We start from the raw sequence: 27,410 nt of genomic DNA, 5'->3' as shown, positions 1-27,410 counted from the left end.
AGTTAAGTACATAAATCTCTGCCATTGAAATGATAGGATTTTAAAGTGCACAGCTTTGGCTAGGTAGGGGGGTCACCAACCCCAGTACCTGTGGATGCCATGGTACCCACAAAAGCCTTCATTGGTGCCTCTTGCAAGGACCCCAGACTCTGAGTTTTCATTTAAAAAATAAAATAAAATCTGTAGCCCTCCTAAAAGGAAAGTTACGAAGCAAAATGTCCAGGTACCCTTCTAAGCAATTTCTGTGAAATGAGCCAGCATGGCTGCTCCCACATTTCATGTTTTTAGCTAATGAATGTAGAGAGAGCTGTGACTGAAGACCAAGTTCTTTGGACCCCAGGTGACAGGAATCCTTGCAGTACTAAAAAGCTGCTGTTTCTCCCTCCCCTTTAGTGAGCTTTCTTGCTTCTGTCTTATGTTCTATTTCTTGATTCTATGTGTTTGCTGCAGTATTTGTTTTGTTTTGCTGCCTACCAGCTGCATCGAGCAATTGGCAAGCCCTACTTGAGAGGCTTTTTCAATAGGTGTGTTTGGAGTAAGGAAAGAAGGATGGGACTTTGTTGTCCACTGACCATGTGAACAGTCGGAGGCAGCTTGCTTGAGAAACTATGAAAAAATGGTGGTAGAGGAGGAAACGCAAGAATGCTCCCATTGCTGCATTGTCTATTTTGCTGCCTGCCAGTATGTGGAGCACACAGCTCTTAAAGAGAGGTGAGGACATAGCAATGCTTTCTTTTCTTATAGTAGAGATTGTTCCAAAGTTGTTTCTGTGGGGGTGGGGGGGCAGGAAGTGTAATGTAGAGGCATCATAATGATGATAGAGATAACAATTATAATATTTTCCCTGGTTGTTACCACGTGGTGTTGTTTTTACAGGTGGAGGTATTTCAGAGGCATCATTATTATCACCACTATTTCCTCTTGTCTGGCTCCCAATATGTTTGGGGAGGGGAGAACACAGTGCAAAAGCAGCAACAATATTATTATTATTCTAACCTTCTCATACACACCAAATATTGAGAAGCTTGTAGGTGATATTCAGTCTTAAACATCACACCAGTCTGGGCTAGTATTGTTCATCTACCACACACTTTTTATTTGTAAATATGCATGTGTATGGCTGGCTGTAGTAATTCAAAATAATTTCTGGATTCAATTATATTTTATTTTCTAACTCTAATTTACAGCAGCACACCAGTAACAGACAACATAACAACTCAACAGTGTCTGGCAAAGAAGAAAGTTGTTCAAACTTATTTTTTTTTTGAAAATTAAAATGTTTTTCCATATTACAACCCTTTTATGTTTCCATTTATTTTCTTTCATTCTTTCTTTGCCCTTTTGGAGGCAGGAGCCATTTTGTGTTTGGGCACATCCCTGGCGGCAGCCATTTTGTGATCGGTGCCCTTAACACTTTCTCAAACTTTCCAGAATTCCAGACACAAAAGGATTAAAAATCTCTGGGCTAGATCGTGCCAAGTGCCAAATTACACAACTGATTTTGCCAAGAGATACCTGTTTGCCAACTTGTAAGACAATAATATTTCTAGTGATAATTGGAACCACCATTATTTCCTATACATAAGAAGATACAAAATGTTAATCAAAACCAATATTAGTGCCTATCCATAACAAATTAGTTATCTAGTTATTTACTACTACATGGTCTACCTAAATTTTAAAAATACAATTAAGCTCAAAAACTTGGGAGACCACATATATAATTATTTCAGTTTCTTTCAATTAATGCATGAATCCATGTCCCTCTTCAGACATGTTTGTATATACTATTATATCTTTTTACCAGCATTTCTCAACTGTGGGAGCCCAGATGTTGTTGAACTACAACTCCTGTCATTCCTGACTGCTAGTCTTGCTAGCTAGGGATGATGGGAGTTGTAGTCCAACAACATCTGGGGACCCAAGATTGAGAAGGGTTGCTTTATACTATTATATCTTTATTTTAAAAATCATTAACCTAAATTGAATTCCCCTCTATTAATAAGTAGATCCTATAATTCATTTGTAAAGGATTTGAAAAGCTCACCTTTTCCAAAATACTAGCGAGGGGAAATCAGATAAAATATATACAGTTGAAAGCTAATAATCTGACTGAATATTCATTATGCTGATTCATATTATTTAGATGATTTAAAAATTTACGCAATACCTAAATGGCTCTGGGATTAAAGTATAGAAATAAATCACATAACATAGAGATAACATGCAACATTAAAACATGGGAGGACTAAGGTAAGGAAAGGGAATTCAATTACAGGGAACCAAATTATAGTAGATAACCTGCAAAACAGCATAAAGTAATTATATTTGCCTGGCTAAAATTAATGGCCAGAGTTACATCTAGATTTCATTGGCTTCTTCAACATAGGCCCTTGTGGTTGGAAAATCTACCGTCTTGCCAGATGAGGTCACAATGGTGTTGAGTCAACAGGTAGATTGTGGTCTGAATGGTCAAGATCTCTCTGGGGAAGGCTAATGCACCCCTTCAAGTCTATACATAGTACAAACCATGTTTGCTAACAAAGCTTTCATGAAAAAATGCCAAAAAGGAAAGTGACGGCAACCCCATCTGCCCTTCTTTGAACTCGTATATATGACAATGTGATACCACAGGTCAAGCAATTTCCTTCCCATCCCTGCTGATAGTGCAAATATGGAGGGGGGGGGATGTTGTTTACATTTACATTGATATGAATTTACTGCTTTGAGAAAATTGTAACATGGTGATAACTTGTTTATCCATATGACAATCTTACCATAATCCTTGGTCCTTCCTTCAGCCAGCTTCTTATGCACTGTAATCTTAATTACATTGCCAATTACCTTTGCTAATGTAAGGATCTTATGCACTGTAGTCTTAATTACACTGCCAATTACCTTTGCTAATGTAAGGATCTGCAGTCGTGTAAATAGCCAGACTAGATGCCATTTAGGTCTCCTTCCAATCCAGCAATTTCTATTTCTTTTTTATTTGTATAAAATATCTTAGTGTCAATCAACAGGATTAGTCAAAGTCCCAAGGTTTATTACGTAGTCATATATTTCAAGGACGGAATACAAAGCCACAAAACGCCTTGTCAGAGTACTGATACTGCTTTATCAAGAAGTTCTTTTTACAGATTTAGTTGTGATTTATTTATTTATTTTGCATTTGAACAAATAAAAATGGCTGCTACTGCAATCAGAAAGGCGTTAAAAAGCAAAGTAAAGCTCACACAGCGTCCAAAATCTTGGGAGAATAAATACGTCTTCACCAAGCGGTGAAAGTCCATCTGTGGCATGGCCATCTGTGTTCTGTGGGGAGGGAGTTCCATAGCTGGGGGGCCACCACGGAGAAGGCCTTGCTCCAGGTTCCCGGTCACACCACTTGGTGATACTACAAGCAGCTTTCCACCCCACCCCCCAATACTAGGACTTGGACTGGTGGATATGGAGAGAGGCATTTCAATAACTATGTAAGGGGATAATAATAATTTTTAAAATACATCTTTTTCTAGGCCGTGTGTTTGGAGGGCCAGCTTGCCCATGGGAAAAATAAGGAAAGGAATGGACATACATAAGCGACACACTGGTGAGAGAAAAGGAGGGGCAGAGTTACACATGGAGGGAGAATTAAGCTCTAAGAGAATGCATAACTGCAAGCCATGCCCAGGCTTTCACACAGTGGCCACACTTGGATAACCATAAATCAGCTTAATAAGATACGAATGAGCTTCTTAGCCCTTTGCACCTCTCTTTGCACAAATCAGCATACAAAACAGGAAGTCTTTAATTAACAAGTTTTTGGTCCACACAACTGGAAACTATTCAGTTTTATTTATTTGTATAAAATAGCATACTGCTTGTCATTTATACATACATACATTGCATACATAATTTGGTTAACAACTTTGGAACAAGCCAGAATATTAAATCATAGATTGCATTTGTCTTAATATCCTGCCTCTTTCCAAAACTGCTAACCATAGTTTCTTGGATCGGATGAACTAAGAAAGTATTGTCATTGTAAAACCTAGACTGCTAGCTCCCACTCTGAAGGGAGAAGTCCAAGAGACTTATTAATAACTTGGTTTATTAAGCTTAGACATGACCATCTGAACTCTCACAGTACAGAGTGCCTTTGTGGCTGTGATCTTACAGTTGCCACTAGTACAATGTAGCAGCTCTTCCACCACCAGACCAATTAAACTAAAAATGACATTAACTATACTTTTGGCTGATGTCTGCCTAGTTTTTTGTTGCTAAAGACAGGCATTGATGGAAATAAGAAAATGTAGATCTAAAGCTGCACCAGATAAAGTTAGAATCGGATGAAAATTAATTCTTAGTGTCACATTTCATATTTAGAAACACTAATAAGAGATTACTTTGTTTTGAAATGGAAGTTGCTGTAGGAGTACAGAGAATTTTCAATGCCTGGAGGCGGAGAGCTGCTGTTTTCCCCAGTTATGTGAAACTGACTAAGTTCATTCATAAGAGATCTTTATAAATACTTAAAAGAGGATTTTTACTTCTTTATGAACGCACAATAGTTAGACGTTTTCCATTCTGAAGTTTAGTTGCAAGGCCTCCTCATTTATTGCTTGCATAACATTAGATGTAGCTGCAGTCACTGTCATGAATGGCATGTTAATTGACTGCTCCTGTTTGTTTATACATGTATCACAGTAACTGGTTTATATTTGCGTTAAAGAAGGTTGCCCTGCTTTGATAAGCCAAAAGTAGACTTTTAGAGCCAAACTGTTGCATACGTGTAGGAGGAAAAGCATCAGTATCCAGACTGTTCAATAAATTAGCTTGAGATCTTGATGCTACATGAAATAGGAAACTATCTGATAGGTGAAGTTTTCATGAGAAGTAACCTTGTATTTCTCTGAGCAAATGCAAGGTTTATTTCTTTTACTACTGCTATACCAGCAGCAACACTATAGCCAGAAAAAGTAGGCTGAAACCCAGGAATTAAGAATACTTCATCATTTGTCCCTGAAAACTGAACCTACAGTTCAGTTCTATGCATTGTAGTTACCATGGCTGAAATATACTCAGAGTCGCAAAGTGATTTCATGCTCTTTATTCAGCTCATAGTGGTGAGGAGGAATGAATGAAAGTCCCCTCAAAGCATCTGCTTTATATACATTATTTACACAATGGGCTGCACATGATTGGCTAATTCCGGAATTCTACTGTAAGCCAATCAGGTTGTGGATTCACTTCTATCTGGAGCATGATTGGGTGGTTCCTGCCAACCAATCATACTGCTGCATTGTTCTAGGACCAATCAGACTGCTGCATTCTGAATCCTATTGTTCTAGGACCAATCAGACTGCTGCCTTTTGGATCCTATTGTTCTAGGACCAGTCAGACTGCTGCAGTTTGGATCCTATTCAACTCAGTACATAACAATGGCTAAAGCCCATTTTTTGAAATGAGGAAATAAGGGGTGAAGTTAATGGCCCTCTGTGTGGGTGCTCCACCCTTTTGGATCCACCCACTCCTGCTTAAAATAAGATAAAACCTTAGTCTGCAATTGTATGCTCACTTATTTGAGAGTATGGGGTGTGTTACTTGGCACAGGCAGCAGTTGAAACCAGTTATGCAGATCCCATTGAAAACTTGTGCTAGTTTTTGAAGAAAACACGACTCATAAAAGTTACTTGTGATGTAACATTGATGCTATTATTTTAGGGAGACGGTTGTATAGTTATGAGATTTTGCATGCATCTAGATTGTGTAGCTGCTGCACACATTTCTTCTATAATATGGCTTATATATTGGTTTAACTTTTATGCTTAAATTTTTATGTGGTTTAAACACTGGAAAACATATAAGCAGTCTTTAATCTTGACACTTACGTTACAACATGTAAGGTTGCTACCAAGACTATATTTAAGTGCCTTCTCCAGAAAAATGCCAAATGTTGAGAATTTGGACTTGTTTTCTTCATACTGCACGCTACACTACAGGTCACGTTCTGCAGAGATTACTCTTTTTTAAAGGTTCTACCGCAGGATCACTGTATAAAGCAGCAATTTTAATTGTACAGCATAGCACTTGAGCCACAGTAGAAAGTGTTGTGCCCCTTCATCATCATCATCAACCTTTTATTCGACCGTCAGTAAGAAAAAAGTACATTTGTCAATACACAGTTAAAACATCCAGGAAGATTTTAGAACTTAGCCAACACTAAAATGGGCTAAACAGATAGCCCCATATCAATACAGTCAATTATAGTCTTGCAACGCTTAAAAGCTAAAAAAAGAAATTTGGCCACCAAGGAAGGTATAGCTCTAGTGACATTATTCAGCAAGTGTAAAACCTGGTTTTCTCCGGGTAGGAAGCTAAATTGACATAGGTGTGGGTCTATAAAATTTTGTCTAAGCTCTGCATAAGAAGGACAAGTCAAGAGAATGTGTTCGGTGGACTCAACCACACCCATGGCACAATGACAGGTTCTCTGGGCGTATGGTACTCCCCTGTACCTTCCCCACAATATCGCAGAGTCAAGGACATTTAATCTAGCCGCTGTAAGAAGTCTGCGGTATTCAACATAGTGGATTTCTGCAAGGTAGGGGGCTGGTATGGTCCGATAAATCTGGTCCCCTAGGAACATCCCTTACAAGTAGGCCCCATCTATTTATCTACTTCCATTTTATTTGTTCTTTAAAAACATTACTATAACCTGTAATCAGCACTAAATAGGTGGAGCACATGTCTCTCATCATAATACGTTTTTCTAAAATCATACAAGTAGGCTTTTAGAAGAGCCACAATACCACCAGCAAGCCACTGTAAGATTTTTTTTAAAACAAAACAATGTATTGTTTTACTATGGTGACATCTCATTAGAATCCCAGTCCTGACTCTTTTCATGCCTGCAGAGATGCAATATTTTACATATGTGCAATGGAGTAACAAAGTCTCTGTCTCAGGTGCCAAGTACAAATGCATTTTTAAATTGTTATATTAATTGCAGCCTTTCACCAAACTTGTTTCAAGAGTTCTTCAAGCCAGGTTGACATAGAGTAACTGCAGGCATGCAGCTAGTCGCTGGGAATGAAAAATTGCCAACTCTTTGTACATATAGAAGCTCTTTGTCACCACAGATGCATACAATAGGCATGGAAATGAGCAACGAGGGAGGCTGTGGAAGAGAAGGGTGTTGGACTGGCATGCTAATGAGGATTTTCATTCCTTCATTTAGGAAACTCATTTGTACTTCACATCTGATCAGCTAGTAAATAAATACTGTGGTCAAGATCCTTTATGTTTGCCCAGGAACTTGCACAGAGTTTCTCTCTTTGCTTTTAGCAGCAGCCCCTTCTGAAAGTCTCCTGGGGCTCAAAAACAGTTTCCTAAAGGCAGGATTCATGTGACTCTTTGGATTGGGACTTGCATCAACAAAGTTTTGGTCAGGCCAAGCAACAGTTGAAAATGCACTTGGGCAGCATTTTCCATGGGCAAAGTATTATCTAGTCACCAAAGTCAAGTTAAGCACACTTGAGACTACAGTGGTACCTTGGGTTACAGATGCTTCAGGTTACAGACACTTCAGGTTACAGACTCTGCTAACCCAGAAATAGTACCTCGGGTTAAGAACTTTCCTACAGGATGAGAACAGAAATCGCGCGGTGGCAGCAGGAGGCCCCATTAGCTAAAGTGGTGCTTCAGGTTAAGAACAGTTTCAGGTTAAGAACGGATCTCCGGAACGAATTAAGTTCTTAACCCAAGGTACTACTCTTATTACTTTTGATAGGCTTTAAACATGTTGGATGTTGGCCCGTTATGTTGTAACTCCTCACAAATCCTGTGCACTTTACTGAAGACAAGGAGTGGATGTTGATATTTATACAGTTTCAGCCACACAATGCAGTAAACCGTGACAGTAAAAAACAGTGGAAAACAAGGACACACTAGTTGGCATTACAAGCCGATTGCAAACCGATTTAACTGTTGTTGTTGTCCCTAAGGAACTTAGGACACTATAGTTTTGTAGAGGTTAAACATCTGTTAGACATCCCGGGGCCTCACATATAATAGTGATTAAACTGCTTTAAATATGCAGTGTCTTCAGGTTCTTACAGAGTAAACAGGGTCATTACTGTAAATGAAGAAAGGCAGTGCGTGGGAGGAGCAATCTTATTCATCATGATGCTTTAAATTTTAAATGTTGGACCGCAGTTATCAATTCACAAATCCAGGAAGGATCTACTGAATTTTGAATTTAATGGGGCAATCTTGAGTTACTTAGTTTGAGGATTATGCTTTAGTTTCTAGCCTTCATGGATCTAGAAAAAAGTGCTGACCCATAACTAGGTTAATGATCCCATGGGGTTTTTTTGGTAGCACTAGTTTGAAATAGTACAACTTTAAAGCTGGAGAGAATCTAGGACAGTCTTAAGACAATTTAGATCCTTTAAGAATAAAGAAAAATGTGTTCCTAATTGGACTGCTCCTGTGATAGTGGATTTAGGATAACTTGGTTGTTCTGGCAGCTGTGGCCAGGCTGCTTATATATTCAATGTGGCCTTTTGATGTGTCCTGTTTTAATCACTATGGCAGACCATAGCTATGTATTACAGTTCAGTTAAATATGTGCTAATGTGGCTTGAATTATATGTATTATATGAACACCAAAGTAACTAAAAGTGTGAAGTTCAGATTCAAACCTTACTTCCACTATTAGCTCACTGGATGACCCCAGGCAAATCACAAGTGTTTCAGCTCCTGAGTCCTCACTCCGCATATGGGGACAATTTATTATATGTTTGTTGTAAGAACCAAAATAATGCATCCTAAGCATGTTGAACACTTTACATGTGCTGCATAAATGCAAGGTATGATCACACTGTATTAGTAGCTATTTTGGGATACCAATAGGGTTGCCACTCATCCCTAGAAAAATAGGATTGTTCCTTTTTTGGACAAAAGTGTCCCCTTTTCCGTTTGGACTTCAAACAGAATGCCTTTCCCACATTTTTTAGGTCCTCCTCCTCCTTAAAACTGCGAAGGCAGAAGGTGGGTCGGACAGTTCTTGCCCTTTTCATGGTAATAATAATAATAATAATAATAATAATAATAATAATAATAATTTATTATTTGTACCCCGCCCATCTGGCTGGGTTTCCCCAGTCGCTCTGGGCGGCTTCCATAGAAACCAAAAATACACTAAAATATCACAGATTAAAAACTTCCCTGAACAGGGCTATCTTAAGATGTCTTCTGAATGTCAGGTAGCTATTTATCGCTTTGACATCTGGTGGAAGGGCGTTCCACAGGGCGGGCGCCACTACCGAGAAGGCCCTCTGCCTGGTTCCCTGTAGCTTTGCTTCTCGCAATGTGGGAACCGCCAGAAGGCTCTCGGCGCTGGACCTCAGCATCCTGGCAGAACGATGGGGGTTGAGATGCTCCTTCAGGTATACTGGGCCGAGGCCGTTTAGGGCTTTAAAGGTCAGCACCAGCACTTTGAATTGTGCTCGGAAACGTACTGGGAGCCAATGTAGGTCTTTCAAGACCGGTGTTATGTGGTCTCGGTGGCCGCCCCCAGTCACCAGTCTAGCTGCCGCATTCTGGATTAGTTGTAGTTTCCGAGTCACCTTCAAAGGTAGCCCCACGTAGAGTGCATTGCAGTAGTCCAAGCGGGAGATAACTAGAGCATGCACTACTCTGGCGAGACAGCCCGCGGGCAGGTAGGGTCTCAGCCTGCATACCAGGTGGAGTTGGTAGACAGCTGCCCTGGATGCGATGAGTTGCGATGAGTTGATAGAAAAACTCCAAACCCTCCCTAAACTCTACAGCACCGCTTGTCTTCCTTTTATCCTTGCAATGATGCCGACCTTCCTTTGCAGGTGGGCCATCACCAGCCCTGAGAGAGGCGAAGACAGAGAGAGAGAAACGTGGGGCTACCACGACCCCTCCTATTCCACCACGCAAAGTCCACTCCTTAGAACATTAAAATTGCTTCTTGTGTTTTCAAAATTCAATTTTCAGCTGTCTTAGAAGGATGTAGGATGTAAAAACAACTTATGGAGCTCTTCGGTCATTCCAATTAAGCCTCGGGCCAATGTTGGTATTGTATATTGATGTCCAAACTAGACTAGATGATGGGAAATGGGTGACTTGATCTCCTGTGGGTTTCCCCAAAGCTAACAGGGAACATGGGGGTGGGGAGTTGGAATGAGAATTCAGACCAGACCACACACAACCCTTTCCTCACATGTAACTTCCCCTCATGGGGCAAACAGCAACTTTAGGAGGCAATTTAATTTGAGGAAATGGCATAGGTGATTCCTAACCTTAGTACTGTGGTCCAAAACCAAATCCGGACATCTGCACCTGCTGTTGTACCTTTGACAAAACTCACAAAGAGACCCAAGGCACTTCCAGGTGATCTCTTTATTGAATAATCAACCTGGTTTGTTTGTAGGGAGGTTGGATGATGTGGCATCAAAGCAAATGTTATTTCTCACTTTACAATGCATTTTCCTGTCATTGCACAAGACCTGCCAATCAACTGTATATGAGCAAACTTACTTTGCCAGCGTATAATGGAATACCACCTGAAAATAGCAACAATCTTGAAGTACCTGTATTCCCACTCATGGATCTTCTGGCATCTTAACTATTTTGACCCTCAGATGACAGCTGAGATTGGGGCCCTTCTGCCACCAGGCAGGGTGGCATTCCTCAGATAGTATGTTTTGGGGTACAATTAAATTGCAGCAAATTATGGTAATGTTCCATCCACATCCACTCTTAGTGGCAGCAGACCTCTGAATACCAGTTGGGCAGATTGCTGTTGTGGTCAGATTTTGCTTGTGGGCATCTGGTTAACCACTGTGAGAAAAGGTTGCGGGACTAAATGGGCCATTGACCAGATCCAGCAGACTCTTATGTTCTTATGTATTTTAGTCTATTATTATTTTCTGCCACTATGATGGGCACCATTTGGATTTTCTGCCCTGGCACAAAATATGTTGTGGCAGTGACTCCTTCACCAAGGCAAGAGGTCTGTATCTAGGGTGTCTATACACGCTGGATTTTACTGTTTACAAGCCACAGGAAACTCAGTGACATTAGAAGTTTGTAATGGAATTTTGGAAGGGAAAAAAGCACCAGAGTCGTGGAAGGAAGCTTACATTACACTTATACTGAAAACCAAGTCTGAAAAGACACAACTTAAGAATTACCGCCCCATATCTTTGCTTAATGTGGATTACAAAATTTTTGCAGACGTTTTGGCTAAAAGATTAAAAAAAGTACTAGTGGAAGAGATACATAAAGACCAAGCAGGCTTTCTCCCGGGCAGACACTTGTCTGATAACACAAGAAATATAATTAATATTTTAGAAAAATTACAAGTGAACATTAACACTAAAGCAGTTTTGATATTTGTAGACGCGGAGAAAGCTTTTGACAACATTGCTTGGAGCTTCATGAAGAAGAATCTTCTGGGGATGGGGGTTGGTCAAGGTTTTGGAAATGGTATAGGTGCAATTTATTCAGAACAAAAGGCCAAACTAATTGTTAATAATGTGGTCACGGAGGAATTTAAGATAGAGAAAGGGACACGACAAGGTTGCCCAATTTCCCCATTGCTCTTTATTTCGGTCCTGGAGGTTCTCCTAAATATGATTAGAAGGGGCCAATTGGTTAAAGGTATACAAGTCGGAGCTAAACAGTACAAATTGAAAGCATTTGCAGATGATTTAGTACTGACATTACAGGAGCCAGAATCTAGTACTAAAAGAGTATTGGAATTGATTCAAGAATTTGGTCAGGTCGCAGGATTCAAGTTGAACAAGTTAAAAACTAAGGTTTTAGAGAAAAATCTAACACCGATTGAGAAAGAGAGGTTTCAGAAGGAGACAGGTTTAACATTGGTTAAGAAAGTAAAATACCTGGGGGTTAATATGACCGCTAAGAACCTGAATCTTTTCAAATACAGATAGGTAGCTGTGTTGGTCTGCCATAGTCAAAACAAAAAATTTTTTTCCCTTCCAGTAGCACCTTAAAGACCAACTAAGTTAGTTCTTGGTATGAGCTTTCGTGTGCATGCACACTTCTTCAGATACACTGAAACAGAAGTTGCCAGATCCTTCTATATAGTGAGAAGGTGGGGAGGGGTATTACTCAGAAGGGTGGTGGGAATGGGTGATTGGCAGATAGCTGTGATGAGCCTGTTGACGACTCTTAACGACTGCAATAGGTCTTACAGGAAAAAGCAAGGGGTGAGAAGGTGAAAAATGGCTTTGTCATGTATAATGAGATAAGAATCCAATGTCTTTGTTCAGACCAGGTCTCTCCATGGTTTTAAGTTTGGTAATGAGTTGCAATTCAGCAGCTTCTCTTTCCAGTCTATTTCTGAAATTCCTTTGTAGTAATACAGCTACTTTGAGATCTTGTATAGAATGTCCTGGGAGATTGAAGTGTTCTCCTACTGGTTTCTCTGTCTTGTGATTCTTGATGTCCGAATGCCAACAGTGCCAACAGTGTCCTTCAGCTCTCTATATTGAACAAACAGGCCAAACCTTACGCCAAAGAATAAACGGACATAAATCGGACATCAAGAACATTATGCAACTCATTACCTATTGCAGTCGTTAAGAGTCGTCAACAGGCTCATCACAGCTATCTGCCAATCACCCATTCCCACCACCCTTCTGAGTAATACCCCTCCCCACCTTCTCACTATATAGAAGGATCTGGCAACTTCTGTTTCAGTGTATCTGAAGAAGTGTGCATGCACACGAAAGCTCATACCAAGAACTAACTTAGTTGGTCTTTAAGGTGCTACTGGAAGGAAAAAATCTTTTCAAAGATAACTATGAAAAATGTTGGTCAGAAGTGAAAAAGGATTTAGAAATATGGTCAAATTTGAAGCTTTCCTTGCTAGGCCGTATTGCTGCTATAAAAATGAATGTATTGCCAAGAATGTTGTTTTTGTTACAATCATTGCAAATTTTGGACAAAATGGACTGTTTCAAGAAGTGGCAGAGAGATATCTCTAGATTTGTCTGCCAGGGCAAGAAGCCCAGAATAAAATTTAAAATACTAACCGATGCAAAAGAAAGAGGTGGATTTGCCCTGCCAGACCTCAAACTTTACTATGAATCAGCAGCATTTTGCTGGCTGAAAGAATGGCTGCTTCTTGAGAACACAGACATTTTGGATTTAGAAGGTTTTAATAATGTATTTGGGTGGCATGCATATTTGTGGTATGATAAGGTCAAAGCACATAAAGCATTTAAAAACCATATTGTCAGGAAAGCATTGTACAATGTTTGGATAAGCTATAAAGACTTACTTGAAAATAAAACCCCAAGGTGGTTATCACCGATGGAAGCAAAGGCTCAGAAAAAGCTCAATATGGAGGCCAAATGGCCGAAATATTGGGAGATCTTGGAACAAGAAGGAGATAAATTGAAATTGCAGAGTTTTGAGAAACTAAAAGACAAAGTTCGAGATTGGCTTCATTATTATCAAATAAGGGAGGCTTACAATCTGGACAAGAAAATTGGCTTCCAGGTGGAAAAATCAAAACTGGAAACAGAACTGCTAGATCCCAAAACTAAGATATTATCAAGAATGTATAACTTGCTGTTGAAATGGAATACTCAGGATGAAACCGTGAAATCTGCTATGATAAAATGGGCACAAGATGTTGGACATAACATTATGTTTGCTGACTGGGAACAGTTTTGGACCACAGGTATGAAGTTTACGGCATGTAATGCCTTAAGAGAGAATATTATGAAAATGATATACAGGTGGTACATGACACCAGTCAAGCTTGCAAAAATTTATCATTTGCCCAATAATAAATGTTGGAAATGTAAAGAAAATGAAGGTACATTCTTTCACCTCTGGTGGACATGCCCAAAGATTAAGGCTTTCTGGGAGATGATTTATAATGAAATGAAAAAGGTATTTAAATATACCTTCCTGAAGAAACCAGAGGCCTTTCTCCTGGGCATGGTCGGCCAATTGGTGTTAAAGAAGGATAGAACTTTTTTTATGTATGCTACAACAGCAGCAAGAATACTCATTGCAAAGTATTGGAAGACACAAGAGTTACCCACCCTGGAAGAATGGCAGATGAAGGTTATGGACTATATGGAACTGGCGGAAATGACTGGCAGAATCCGAGACCAGGGAGAAGAGTCGGTGGAAGAAGATTGGAAGAAATTTAAAGATTACTTATATAAATATTGCAAAATAAATGAATGTTAGAACGATGTCGGAATGAAGTTAAGTGGTTTTAGCGGTAATGTCATAAAGGAGTATGTAAAAATGGTCTGTTATTAGATGAGAATGCAAAGTTACAATACATTAAGGTAAAGGACTAAGATAAAAACAAGAAGGGAAAGGATTTGCTGAATTAACTAACTGAACTGGAATACAAAAAAGGGAGGTGTGAGGAGGTCAGGGAAACAAGCAAATGAAAGACAAGACATGAAAAGATTGATATGTTTTTAACTGCTTTATTTTTCTATTTTTCTGTACTTTGTATTTTTTCTCCCCCCTTTTTTACTTTGTAACTCTTTTTGAAACTTTAATAAATATCTTTTTTTTTTAAAGAAACTCAGTGACATTAGGTATTGCAATGGTGTGCAAAATGTATGCAGCTGTTCCATGCTTTTCATAACTAGGAGAAATTGCCACATGAATGGTTATTGCATGGTGCGCCAGAGTTCATATACTACCATAGGAAGGTGCCTTATGTCAGACCAGGCCCATGTCTGCCTCAGTGCTGACTATTTTGTCTATTGGCAAGGGAGTCTAAGCAGAGATCATCTCAATCCTGCTACCTGAGATCTCTTTACAACTGAAGGTAATGAAACTAAGGATCACAGGAATTGAAGCTGAGACCTTCTGCACGCAAGGCATATGCTCTGCCCACTGAACTATGAACCTTCTTGTAAAGCCAAACATAATCCACCTGCAAACTAATGATAACTCTGCATATGCGAAAGCAGTGTTATAATTGCCGTATTTTTCGCTTTATAACACGCACCCGACCATAACACACACGTAGTTTTTAGAGGAGGAAAATCCGTAGGCATGCCACCCGTAGGCATTCCCTCCATAACACGCACAGACATTTCCCCTTACTTTCTAGGAGGAAAAAAGTGAGTGTTATGGTGCAAAAAATACGGTAAATGGAAGACCTACTCCCTGTTTTGCACGGCTTTTTTATACCTGACCTGGGAAGGCAGGACCCTGACTGACTTCAGCAATGCACTGGGGTGTTGTTTGGGTTTTTAAGGTTGTGTTTGTCGCTGTTGGCTTTTTGCATTTTTGATCATGTTGTGATATATGTGGAACTTCTTCTATTTGGTTGTGTTTTTTATAATGTTTTCTTTACTGTTCAGTCAGTAGATCAGAAGACGCCTAATCTCAGGGTCGTGGGTCCGAGCTCCACCTTGGCATAGCTGTCAACTTACAGATTTGAAAATAAGGGACCAGCAGCCTCGAAAATAAGGGATCAGCAGCCAAAATAAGGGATTTTACTGAGCTTATACAAGAAATCCGGCACTCATGGAGCCATGCTGCTTTTGCTGCCACTGACTGTGTTTTGCAGGGGGTTGGACTAAATGATCCTAAGGATCTACAACTCTGACCAAAGAAGAGTGGCAGACAAAACTGATGAATGACGTCGAGATGGCAAAGCTTACAGGCAGAATTAGAAACCAGGAAGAGGACCTCTTTAATAAAGAATGGGGAAAGTTTATAATTTAGTTGAAAAGCTATTGTAAAGAGTTACATACATTGGTAGGACTGACAGAAAACTTGTAGTAAAAATTTGAAGTATGGATGGACAAATGATTTATAAAAATAGAGTTATGGAAGGGATGCAGAGGGGGAAATCACTACATTAAGATGCTGCACTGGTTGGAGGGGATGCTAAGCAGCACGTAGGGGCTGCCGTCGTCCTGGTGCGAGGAGTTCCATCGGCCCTTCCCCACCCAAGAGAGAGGGAGGGAGGGAGACTCTCGCCCATGCCGCCCGCGAGCCCGGCATGATGTGGTTGCGGCGCTGTGGCGGCTGCTGAAGCGCTGCCCTTCTGCGTCCCTCCCCATCCCCTCCTCTTCTTCCTCCCTCAGGCCGCCTCCTCAGCCGCCGCCGCCACCACCACCTCCAGCTTCCCCTGGCGGCGCGGTGGAAGTCTAGCAAGAGAGGGGCTGCCTGCCCACCCGAAACCACCCGTCTCCTCACGACATGCCCCCTGAGGGGGAAAAGGGAGAGACTGAGACGCGGCAGCTCGTGCGTGCGCTCTCTCTCGTGGCGGAGGACCCCGAGCCGGGCGAGAATGAAACCTGGGAAATTTAAGGGACATCATCAATCCAGGACAGCAGCGGGAAATGGCACTGGGATAAGGGAGTTTCCCGCCAAATAAGGGACGGTTGACAGCTATGCACCTTGGGCAAAAAGATTCCTGCATTGCACGGGGCGGACTAGATGACTCTCATGGTCCTTTCCAGTGGCGTAGCGTGGGGGGTGCAGAGGGGGCCGGCCGCACCGGGCGCAACATCTGGGGTTAGGGCAAATCCACGGGTTAGGGGGCGCAAATCCACGGGTTAGGGGGTGCAAATCCACGGGTTAGGGGGCGCAAATTACTTGCCTTGCCCCGGATGCTGACAACCCACGCTACGCCACTGGTCCTTTCCAGTGGCGTAGCGTGGGTTGTCAGCACCCGGGGCAAGGCATGTAATTTGCGCCCCCTAACCCGGGGCAAAGCAAGTAATTTGCGCCCCCTAACCTGCCGCCGCTGCCAGCTTCTTCTTGCTGCTGCCTGGTCTGGTCTGGTGTGGTTCTCTCCCGCGCTCAGCGCTGCGCTGGGTGGCCGCTGCACTGTCCCTCCCCCAGATAGTCCCTCGCTCTCTCTCCGCACCGCACGCCTGGCACCCACCCCCTCCACAGTGGGCGGCGACCCGGCGGCTCGGATCGGATTCGCACAGCCAGCACTGCAGTGAGAGAGAGTGAGTGAGCCAGGTAGGGGCAGAGAGCTGCGAGTGCAAGCATCCCCCCCAGATGTTGCGCCCCGTGCGGCCGGCCCCCCCCCCCCCGCAACCCCCACGCTACGCCACTGGTCCTTTCTCAACTTCACGATTCCGTGATGTTGTCACGTTGCTTTCCTTCCATTGTGAGCCGCCTCGAGCATGCTCTGAACAGTGGAAAGGTGGCAAACGAAACGAAACCACGCGCGTATGTTTTGAAGCGACTGCTTTCCAGAAACGAGGGCTGCCAACTTTTGCTCATTTCTGTCACTCAGCCCACGTGTTCAGGCACCCCAGCAACAGAAGAAGCGCGGGTTGAATAACAAGCCAGCAGCGGCCGCCAACGCCTTTGCAAGGCGGGGTGGAAGGAAACCTCGGGGTTCCCTCCCAGGCACCTGCCGCCCTCTCGAGGCCTCCCTCCGGTTGCCTAGCGACCATCCCCCTCCGGCTCCAGCGCCGCCTCCCGCCCGGCGCGGGCCAACTGCGCATGTGCGCCGAGTCCGGGAGCTCCTGCTCCTCAGCCGGCGCCCGCGGTCGAGGCCGGCGAGGAGCAGCAGCAGCGGGGCCGATGTGCCGTGAGGCGCTGGGCGCGGCGGCCCCACGACGACGACGGCGGTGGTGTCCTCGGCTATGAGCTCCCGGAGAGGTACCGTGGGCGGGTGGTCGTCGTCCCCAGGGTTGGCGGGGTCTCCCCGTCCTTCTCCTCACGGGGAGCGTGAGGCGCCGCCGCCGCCGCCGCCTCTCCCTTCACCGGCCTCTCTCCCTCTCTCTCGCCCAGCAGTGCTGGCCCTGCAGGCCCGGAGGCGCCGCGCCAAGCACCCTGCGCCGCCCGGCAGGAAAGAGAAGCACCCGCCGCCGCCACACAAAAAGTGAGTTTCTTCTCCCTGCGCGGGCAGCGCGCCTTTTGCGCGGCTCGGCGGCCCCGGCGCCTCCTCCGGGAAGCGCACCTCCTCCCGCTCCGTCCTGGGCAAACTCTTCTCCCGCCTGGCGGTGCGAAGTCGCGCCGGCTGCTGCTGGGAGCCTGTACTTTTTTTTTATTATTATTTTCTGCCGCCTCGTTGACACGCGTTTTCCTAGGGGATCTTTGCGTGTTTGCGCCTCTCGCCGCAGCAGCCGTTTCTCGTCAGGGCGGCCGGATCTCAACGGGCACGGGGGATTTTCTGTGTTTGTGGGTCAGGCTCGCTAGACGAGTTGATGCTGGGATTTCCAGAGCAGCCCCCTCTCCCTCCTCCACCTTCTCCTCCATACATATCGGCTCTTGCAAATTGTGCATGCATGTTCCTTTCCTGCCCTGGACAAGTACTTTTCTCATGCAATCGTATGCTGCCCTTCCTGATGTTATTGCATATAGGCATTAAGGATTAATGCATATGCCACCCTGCATCTGAAATCCTAGGGTGGTTCATAGCACAAAGTACAAAATGGGAAAACAAAATACATAATAGAACAAAAACAAAGCAATAACACCCCCCCTTCGGACATCATGCTATACTTATACCCAGGCCTAAGGCTGATGACCAGTTACAGCACTTCCTTATTTCAGTCTGAAAACAATTCTGTGAATTAGGTCACTGGTTTTGTGGTGAACTAAGATGGAGCAAGAATGGCTAGCCTTCCAAAACAATCTGTTGTTGTGCTTGAGACCTCCCAGGTTTGAAGTCTAGCTCTATATCCATTGGGCCATCAATCTAGTAGTTCCAAAACTTCTTTCCCGTGGACCACTGTGTGAGTTGTGTTAGATACAGTATAATTTTTAATTATATTTTTACTGCTTTTAGTGTATATGTATTTTACTGCATTGCATTTATTGCATTACAACTTGAATTCTATAGAATAAATATTTTAATAAATAAAATAGAAGACACAGAAGAAGCAATAAAATACAATTAAAATCAGTATGTATGTATGTGTGTGTGTGTATATATATATATATATATATATATATATATATATCTATTGATATACATATCAATAGATGTGCTGTTTTCAAGCAGAATTAAACTTGTGGAACATTTGAAACCAGTTTAGGAACTCCTTTTCAAGTGCATGTTTACCGCACAGCTGGCTGTACCGGACAATTTTTTTTTAGTCTGCTTTAATTTTTGTATCTTTTGTATTTGAATAGAGGTGTTTCATAGTTCTTTTCAGTAGTATGTATTTATACACTAATTGCTACATTATCTATGTACCTTTCAGTCAAATAATTCAAATAAGATACTCATATTACTAATAGGATAACTTTTCATATTGCTGTGGCCTAGTTCTTGCTGAAGTTGTCAAGTTGTATCCCGGCAGCACAACTTCAGACACTATTGAAGGGATTCAATTACTGATTGCTTTTCCTCCACAGAGGGCGAGGTGGTGTAGCCTAGTCTTCTCGTTGACATTATACGGTAGCTTTCAAGATCAACCTTTCTTTTGTCTAGAGAAGCATTCAGTAACATCACCCCTTTCCTGCAGTTTTTGTTTATTTCCTGTTGGTGCTGGTAGGATTTCTTTTTTGATACTGGGTGTTGCCTCTTGGTATCCCATCTTGTTACTTCAGGCAAGTCAACATTTGCATGAAACTTCTGTCTCTCCTGTGCATCTCAATCCAGGGAGATTGTTGTAATTGTGTGCCTGGAGCTGGTAATGGACTGGATGAGAGCAAACAAATAGAAGTTTATCCAGACTACCAGAACTTTGAAATCTTCCATATAGGCCTTTCTCTGAGCTGCCAAAAACATGAAAGGGCCTTTTCAGTGGCTGCACCTGATATTTTAAACTTTCTTCTTTCAATAGGTTCATTAAGCTCTCTCTCTTTTGTTGATTCCCAACCGAGCAAGGTCATTTTTATAGAGACAGGTTAGAATGGTAGAGTTGGAAGGGACTCCAAGGGTCATCTAGTCTAACCAGGTTAATCTGGCAGCTGTACTGTTCAAATTTTAGCTGCTGTTTTATGTCTTGATTTTTAATGTTTTGACTTTTTGGATGGCTTGCGCTTACGTTTAATCTTATTCTTTTAAGCTTTGTACACCCAGTTAATATGTACATAGTGTACTTTCATCCCTGGTTGGGGAAGTGGTGTATACACATTAGGCACAATCCATATCTATCCTGTATCATTTCTATTTGTTTCTTATGAAATATGGCATTCTTATGCTTCCCCCTCAGCTTCAATCTGAATTGGGAAATAGAACAATTTATGTGCATTTTAAGCTAGTAATGTGTACACAGCTTTTCTATACTGTTGAGTGCTATTTCCAGAAATCAGAATAAATAAATCTCTGTCTTATTTTATAAGGAAACTTTATTTTACATAGATGCCTGATGTACCATTTCTCCTTCTGGTTATTCTTTACCATCTCCACTGGTCTATCCCTTGTCTCTTGGGTTCTTTTGAGATATTTCTATATTTGTATGAAATATATTGTCTCCCCCTTAATAGTGGACTTCTGCTTTTAGGAAAGAGTCATTCCTCTTGAGTGTGTCATTTTTACATGATTAATGTTTTTGTTAATTTATAATCCTCCACTACTCCATATCAGAATGTTTACAATTTGTTCTTTGGGGAAATTTACTTGTCCTCAATGTAACTGTTTTTTCCCCAGGACAAATTCTGCTGAGTTTGTGTTGTCACCTTTCCTGCTGGATTGACCACTGATTATTTTTTCTTTCTTAGATGTTCCACAAGATTTGGAGTCCATTGGGTGCTCACCTTATCGATTAGTGCAGCATGTTACTACAAAATTTGCATTCTAGACAGTTGCATTTTGCTTTTTGAAGTTGTAGTTATTATCCGTTACGCTATAAACAGTACGCCTATTCTCTTGGATTTCTTTCCTTTTTCTTATTGTCCCAGTACATAGCATTTGTTTTTATTGTCTCGGAGTACCATATCTGGCTATACTACCCTTGCCAGTGCAACTGTGGCATAGAATTGGCCCTAAATGTTTCGCTCAGCATAAGTTACAAGAAGGCTGACTCCCATCTTCTAGTGAGTATTGCTGCTGAACTAAAGAGGCTTTGCAAAACACATTTTTTCCTGAGAAACAAATGTACTGATGTTTAGAGAAAGACTCTTGCTATTGAATACACAGGACTAGCTTATTTCTTGCAAACAAAATACAGTTGTTGTCTAGAGGTCCCTGTCACAAGATCCATAGTAGGTTTTTGCTTGTATTACATTTTCATTTAAGAGATTCCCTCTACATGATCCTTAGTTTGAAAAATAACATTAGCAGATTGAATCTGACCCAGTATTATACCAGGATAAATATTTTGACCACGAAGCAAAATAATAGCAACACTAATGTCCAAAACAAGTTTCCTTGTGCAGTTTTGTTACCATGTGTCTCCCTCAACATGTTCCGTTAATAATGCCTCTCAGCTTCTGTGACCATTGCCAGAGAATGTATAATTCTAAGGCTCACTCATATAATGCTAAATTATGGCAGTACATGTGAACATGGCTATTAAATATCTGTGCATTGTCAATAATTTTATACATTTGCCCACTAATTTAATACATTTAGTTGTGTAATTTGTTTTTTGGGATACCTTTCTATGGAATGTTATGAGGTTTCATCGGAATACTTACAAAGTTGATTTTTAAAAATTCTTTTATTTTAATGTAATAACTCCCTTTATGAAAATTAATATACCCCTTTTAATATGAACTATCTTAATAATGTTTGCCATCTTCTGAGATAAATTATTATTCTCGATAATCAGTTCCATTTTATTGACTGAAAATCACTTTAAATTATTTACTTGTATTTTACTTGTATTTCAAGAACTGAATTGTACTTTGTCACTGCTTTGTTCAACCAGTTAGGTTCCTAGGGCTTGTTCATGTGTTCTGTTTTGCAGAAGGGGAAAGCATGTACTGCTATCTGCACACTCTCTTATCAGAAAATTCACTTATTCATACTTATTCATACTTAAAGAATTCTGCCGAAACTTCGCTATAAACTCCACAGATTCACTTATAGTAAACGGCTTTAGATCCATTTCAGTCCGGTTTCCGTCCTGGTTTTGGGACCGAGACGGCTCTGGTTGCCCTAACAGACGATCTCCGTAGACAGCTGGATCGAGGCGGGTCAGGACTGGTGATCCTTTTAGATTTGTCAGCAGCCTTTGACATGGTTGATCATGATCTTCTGGTCCACCGCCTCGCAGACGTGGGGATACAGGGCATAGCCTGTAACTAGCTGTGCTCTTTTATCTCTGGTCGGGGACAGAGGGTGGCACTAGGGAGGGAAATGTCGTCATGCCACTCCTTGGTGTGTGGAGTGCCGCAGGGCGCAATCCTCTCCCCAATGCTTTTTAACATCTTTATGCGCCCAGATTATCCGGAGCTTTGGGCTGGGCTGTCACCAATATGCTGATGACACTCAGCTCTATCTGCTGATGGATGGCCACACCAACTCGGCCCCGAACACACTGACCAAATGCTTGGAAGCTGTGGCTGGATGGTTTCGTGGGATCCGATTGAAACTAAATCCTTCGAAGACAGAGGTCCTATGGCTGGGTCGGGATGGCATGGGGATGAGGGACCAACTCCCTTCTCTTGCGGGGGCCCAATTAGTGCCATTGCCTTCCGTTAAGATTTTGGGTGTAATCCTTGACGCCTCCCTTTCCATGGAGGCGCAAGTTACAGCAACAGCCAAGGCGACATTTTCCCACCTTCGCCGCATCAAGCAGTTGGTCCCTTACCTTTCCCGCCCCGACCTGGCCACAGTGATCCATGCGACGGTCATCTCCTACTGTAATTCGCTCTACGCGGGGCTGCCCTTGAAGCTGTCCCAGAAACTCCAGCGGGTGCAGAATACTGCAGCGAGACTCCTCACGGGGTCTCTGCCATGGGAGCATATTCACCCAGTGCTTTTCAAGCTGCACTGGCTCCCGGTGGAGTACAGGATCAGATTTAAGGTGCTGCTTTTGACCTTTAAAGCCCTTCACGGCCTAGGACCCTCGTACCTACGGGACCGCCTCTCCCGGTATGCCCCACGGAGAGCCTCAAGGTCCATAAATAGCAACACCCTTGTGGTCCCGGGCCCTAAGGAAGTTAGATTGGCTTCAACCAGAGCCAGGGCCTTTTCAACTCTGGCTCCGGTCTGGTGGAACGCTCTGCCTCACGAGACCAGGGCCCTGCAGGATCTGATTTCTTTCCGCAGGGCCTGTAAGACAGAGTTGTTCCGCCTGGCCTTTGGCTTGGAGCCAATTTGATTCCCTCCCTCTCTTTTTTCTTTTCCTTCTCCCTCTGCGATGAGGCTACATTTTAATATTTTAATGTTTCAATATTTTAATGTTGTATTTTTTAATTTTGTTTTTAAGTTGTAATCATTTAACTTGTTTTTATTATTGCTTGTAAGCCGCTCTGAGCCCGGCCTTGGCTGGGGAGGGCGGGGTATAAATAACAATTATTATTATTATTATTATTATTATTATTATTATCTGAACAGCTGATTTCCTTACTACCTTTTTTGTGCTTTGCTAGTTGGCAGCAGCCACTTCTGGACAGAAACCACAGAGTGGGGGAGCAAGATTGGACAAATCAGAGAGCAGGAAAAATCAAACAAATCAGGGAGCAGTAGAGAGAGGACAAATCAGTTTCCTTCTCTGTTGCCTCTCTTTTGCTGATTTGCTGCAGCCATTTCAGGAAAGAACCATGGAGACGGGGGAAAGAGAACAGACAAATCCCCGATTAGAAATATTTTCATAGGAAATAATGGAAATCGCGGACTTGTTATGTGAACGCTTGCCTAATAAAATCATTTCCAGGGAACACATTTGTCAGAGCTACCCAAGGTCCCAGCTCACAAAGGACCAACACTGCTTCGTTGTTAAGTACAAAAGTCTTTATTGAAGTTCAGTTTCACTTCCAGAGCCGCAGCGCGCAGCTCTACGTCTCAACTGTCAGACCGCTGATGCTCCGTCTGAGTCTCCTCCCCCCAGACACCAATTTAAGACTCTAGCCTTACTCCACCTCTTCCTCTGTTCCTTCCGCCTCTGGTTCCGCCTGGCCGTTGGGGTCTCGCCCTTTCTAGACTCTTCTGACGCTGAGTCCCCTGAGCCTTCCCCCTCCCTCCGGCGGGCTTTAGGAGCTGGTTCCCCATCCGGGTCTCCTGCTGTTCCCCGCGCCTGTACATTTGAACTTGGCGCGCGCGCCCAGCCGGTAACTTTTCTCCTGACCGTTTCACTGCTGCTGCTGTCACTGCTTCCCCCTCTGGGGGGGCTAGCTGCAACTGACCTCCCCTCCGTTGGAGGCGTGGTCAGCCCTGACTCACTCTCTCTCCCCGCTGGAGGAGACGCTGGCCCTGACACATGTGACTCTTCCCCCCCACTACGCTCTGGTGGGGAAACTGGTCCCGATCCCCCACTGCTGCTTTGGGGTTCCCCTCTGGCTCCTTGTTTCTGGTGCGTCCCCCCTGGGACCCCCCCTTGCCCTGACCATCGGCGCCCCCTTCTGGGAATCTTCTGATTCGCTGGAGAAGCTCATGGAATCTCTCGGGCCACTGTCATACTCCCCTACGCTGCCCTCGGATTCTTCCCCTTCGCTCTCCATTTCCTTTCTCCCCAGTGCTCCTGCTCCTGAGTCCCTGACAACATTGTATTTGATAAACGGGATCTATGTGCATTAGCAATAGAAAGCTTTGCAGTTTTTCTGCAGTGTTGTCAGGTATTACTGTGTGTGTTTGTGGTTCAGGGCTCAGCATGCCTACAATCTTTAAACATTCATCAGAGGCAATCATAGATTACGTGTATATTGAACTCCCATGTGATATATATCAAGCAATAGTGAACATAAATTGACATACATGTGATCAAATCCTTTTCTCCCACAACGGTGCCTTGCTCCAAATGTTGTGAGAGTGCATAGAAAATGAAGCAAGGATTAGTGGTGAGGATTCCTGCTGGGTGTATTAGTGGAAGGATTAAACTGCAAATGAGTTGATTCAACATATATTAGTATTTTTTCTTCCTGCCTCATCTGCACTGAAGGTGCTGCCTGTCTGCTGGAAAACTGTTATTCATGGTTTTGACACTTGGTTTCTCCATCTGAATTCTAATGCTGTGTGTAAACAGAAAAGTCACTTCCTATGTTTGTTTACACCACTGTTTAAATAATGCTGGATGTCTCAATTTTGTGGTGTTGCTCTGTAGTGACTGAGAAGATTCTGGGTCTTGGACAGTGCTTAAATAAATTTCTGGTTTAAACACTAGAAATTCAAAGTAATAAAAATCTGAAGAGACATGATTTTTAACATGCATATATATAATGGTTGCTTGCATCTTGAAATCTTGTTGAATCACGTTGATTGCTTTGTATTAGGTAACAAGTTTAAATTAAAATTCTGATTAAATGGGTTGAACGGCAGACATTAAGGAAATAAGTGTTTTAGTTACATGGAGAAAGATTGAATGGGTCTTTTCTTAATGGAATGAGAGTGAGCTCTGTTGGCCCAGTTTACGCTAAAAGGTTGGTGAACTGCTGTTAAGTATATTTTTCTTGAACTATGCCAAAATAGTTTTATTCAGCATAAAACAATGTTTTTATGTATTTGTTAGCTATTTAGAAGCCAAATGGAATACTCTGATATATTCAGTAATAAAAAGAAACAGCTTTCTGTAGCTGTTTGAGACTTTCTTTTAATATGAATTTATTTTTAAATATCCTATTCCTTTCACATTACAGTTTGGGTTTTACAGTGAAACCTGTTATTTATAACATTGGCTTACTCCTGCTGAGTACTGGCACATTTCTTAGAGTGCATTTGGATTAATGCTATTACATTGCACTTTTCTTGTTTCACATTAACTCATTACTAATAATGCTATGGCTTCTGTGTAGGATTGAAGATTTATTCTTAATAAATACTGCATTTGGGCAAATACCCACAGGGATTCTAGAAGTTTGAGCAGATAAAGTTTCCACCGTCTATGCTACTATCTGTATAAATGATCTAACTCTGTGGCATTTCTCCTCTAATGCAGGTCAGCATTTTAAATAATTAGGCAGTTATACATCCTCTCTCCTGTTTACCCCCATTCTCTTATACAACACTACTGGAGATTCAGCTTCTTCTCTGTTTACTGACCTTTAAAAAACAAAGAGGGAAGGAGTTAAAAAGAGGGTCTGATGCACTTTGTGCTTCTGTGGAATATAGTAATCCAGCTTTCTAGTACCTCTTTAAAGCTAGAAAAGAGAATGAAAGGGTGCTGTGTGCCACTTTTATTTAATACAGGTCAACCGTAAAGAGCAGCGCCATAGGTGTGAGCGTGTACATTTAACACTTCCTACTGCCAACTGTTATGGGGTCAATAGGGCTGCCTTGTCATTTGCGGGGTAAGTGACTAGTTGAGTGTTACATTAAAGTAATAATTTTTTAGAAACCTGCAAGGTAATTCAAACTGCAGCTGACTATCTTGAGATGTATTTGCTTTAAAAGCAGTTATGGTCCTCTTCCAGCCATTTTATTGAGACAAGTAGTATCAAGAAGTCCACTGAATTTTCTCTCTCTCTAAATAGTTCTAACATTAAGGTTAGATTTTAATTTATATTATGATAGTTTAAGCAAGTTCACATTCTGTTTAGACCTGTTTATGTATGGAGTAAATAAAGCATTTATTGTCATTGCATATACTTTTGGAACACCTTCCAGGAGTGTAAATGTGGTTTTTCTTTTGAAAGGCAGTAAAGTGAGAAATGTAGGACATACATGCTGGAACTGGATTGCCTTTAAGCTACTAAAGCATTGGTCTTGGAATTCCATGGTGTTGGACCAGAATGTTCGAATTATGATTATTAAAAAACCCTATCAATTTATCAATAGCTATCAATCAGTCAATATACCCATATATTGTTGAAGTCAGGCTGGAAAAATGAATCCCTCTTTGGTACTTCATAAAATGCTGCAGTTTCCTGTTTTCACAATTTGTTTTATGGTTCTGACAACAATGAAGGCAACTGAGGCCTGTTGGGCTAATTTAAATATTTTATCCAATTAGTATGGGAGGTGTTCAGCAAAGTGCTTTTTCTTGTGCAAGGATTTCCACTTGCACAGTGGAACTTCCCCTCCCTCTCTTCTCTTCATGTGTCCCCCCTGGCACCCTTTCCCCAGATTTGCTTCATAGGATTGGGGAAAACCTCAGAACAGATTTAGGGGATGCATGAGGAGAGGGAAGGGAAATTCCATCACTCAGCCAAAAGTCCTTGCACTAGCTGAAACACTTCATTGGATACTGCCCAATATTTATCTTCATCTTCCCTGTTTGGCATACAGATTAACAACTTTTGTTGTTTTGTATAACAACAACAACAACAACAATTTTATCAACAACAACTACTACTACTACTACTACTACTACTTTATTTGTACCCTACCTAGTTGACTGGCTTACCCCAGC

The 27,410-nt window shown here is 42.2% G+C and overlaps 1 protein-coding gene across 9 annotated transcripts in view; it reads left to right on the top strand.

Annotated features, from left to right (window-relative positions):
* Window positions 1-17,392: 17,392 nt before the first annotated feature.
* Window positions 17,393-27,410, top strand: part of SRPK2 (SRSF protein kinase 2) — an 86,613-nt gene continuing 76,595 nt past the window's right edge. For 3 of the 9 annotated variants that reach the window (XM_083575102.1, XM_083575091.1, XM_083575097.1), the window contains exons 1-2: window positions 17,486-17,664; window positions 17,800-17,887. In XM_083575102.1, coding sequence (XP_083431228.1) covers window positions 17,649-17,664; window positions 17,800-17,887 — 104 coding nt within the window. In that variant the 5' untranslated portion in view covers window positions 17,486-17,648. Of the gene's footprint in view, window positions 17,665-17,796; window positions 17,888-27,410 lie in introns of all 9 variants that reach the window. The other 6 variants (XM_083575101.1, XM_083575096.1, XM_083575093.1 and 3 more) reach the window with 4 other exon arrangements.

Source organism: Podarcis filfolensis (genome assembly GCF_964270895.1).
Source record: "Podarcis filfolensis genome assembly, chromosome: 10".
Taxonomy (NCBI): domain Eukaryota; kingdom Metazoa; phylum Chordata; class Lepidosauria; order Squamata; family Lacertidae; genus Podarcis; species Podarcis filfolensis.
The sequence above is the reverse complement of the archived record's forward strand: the minus strand, read 5'-3'. Positions and strand labels throughout refer to the sequence as shown.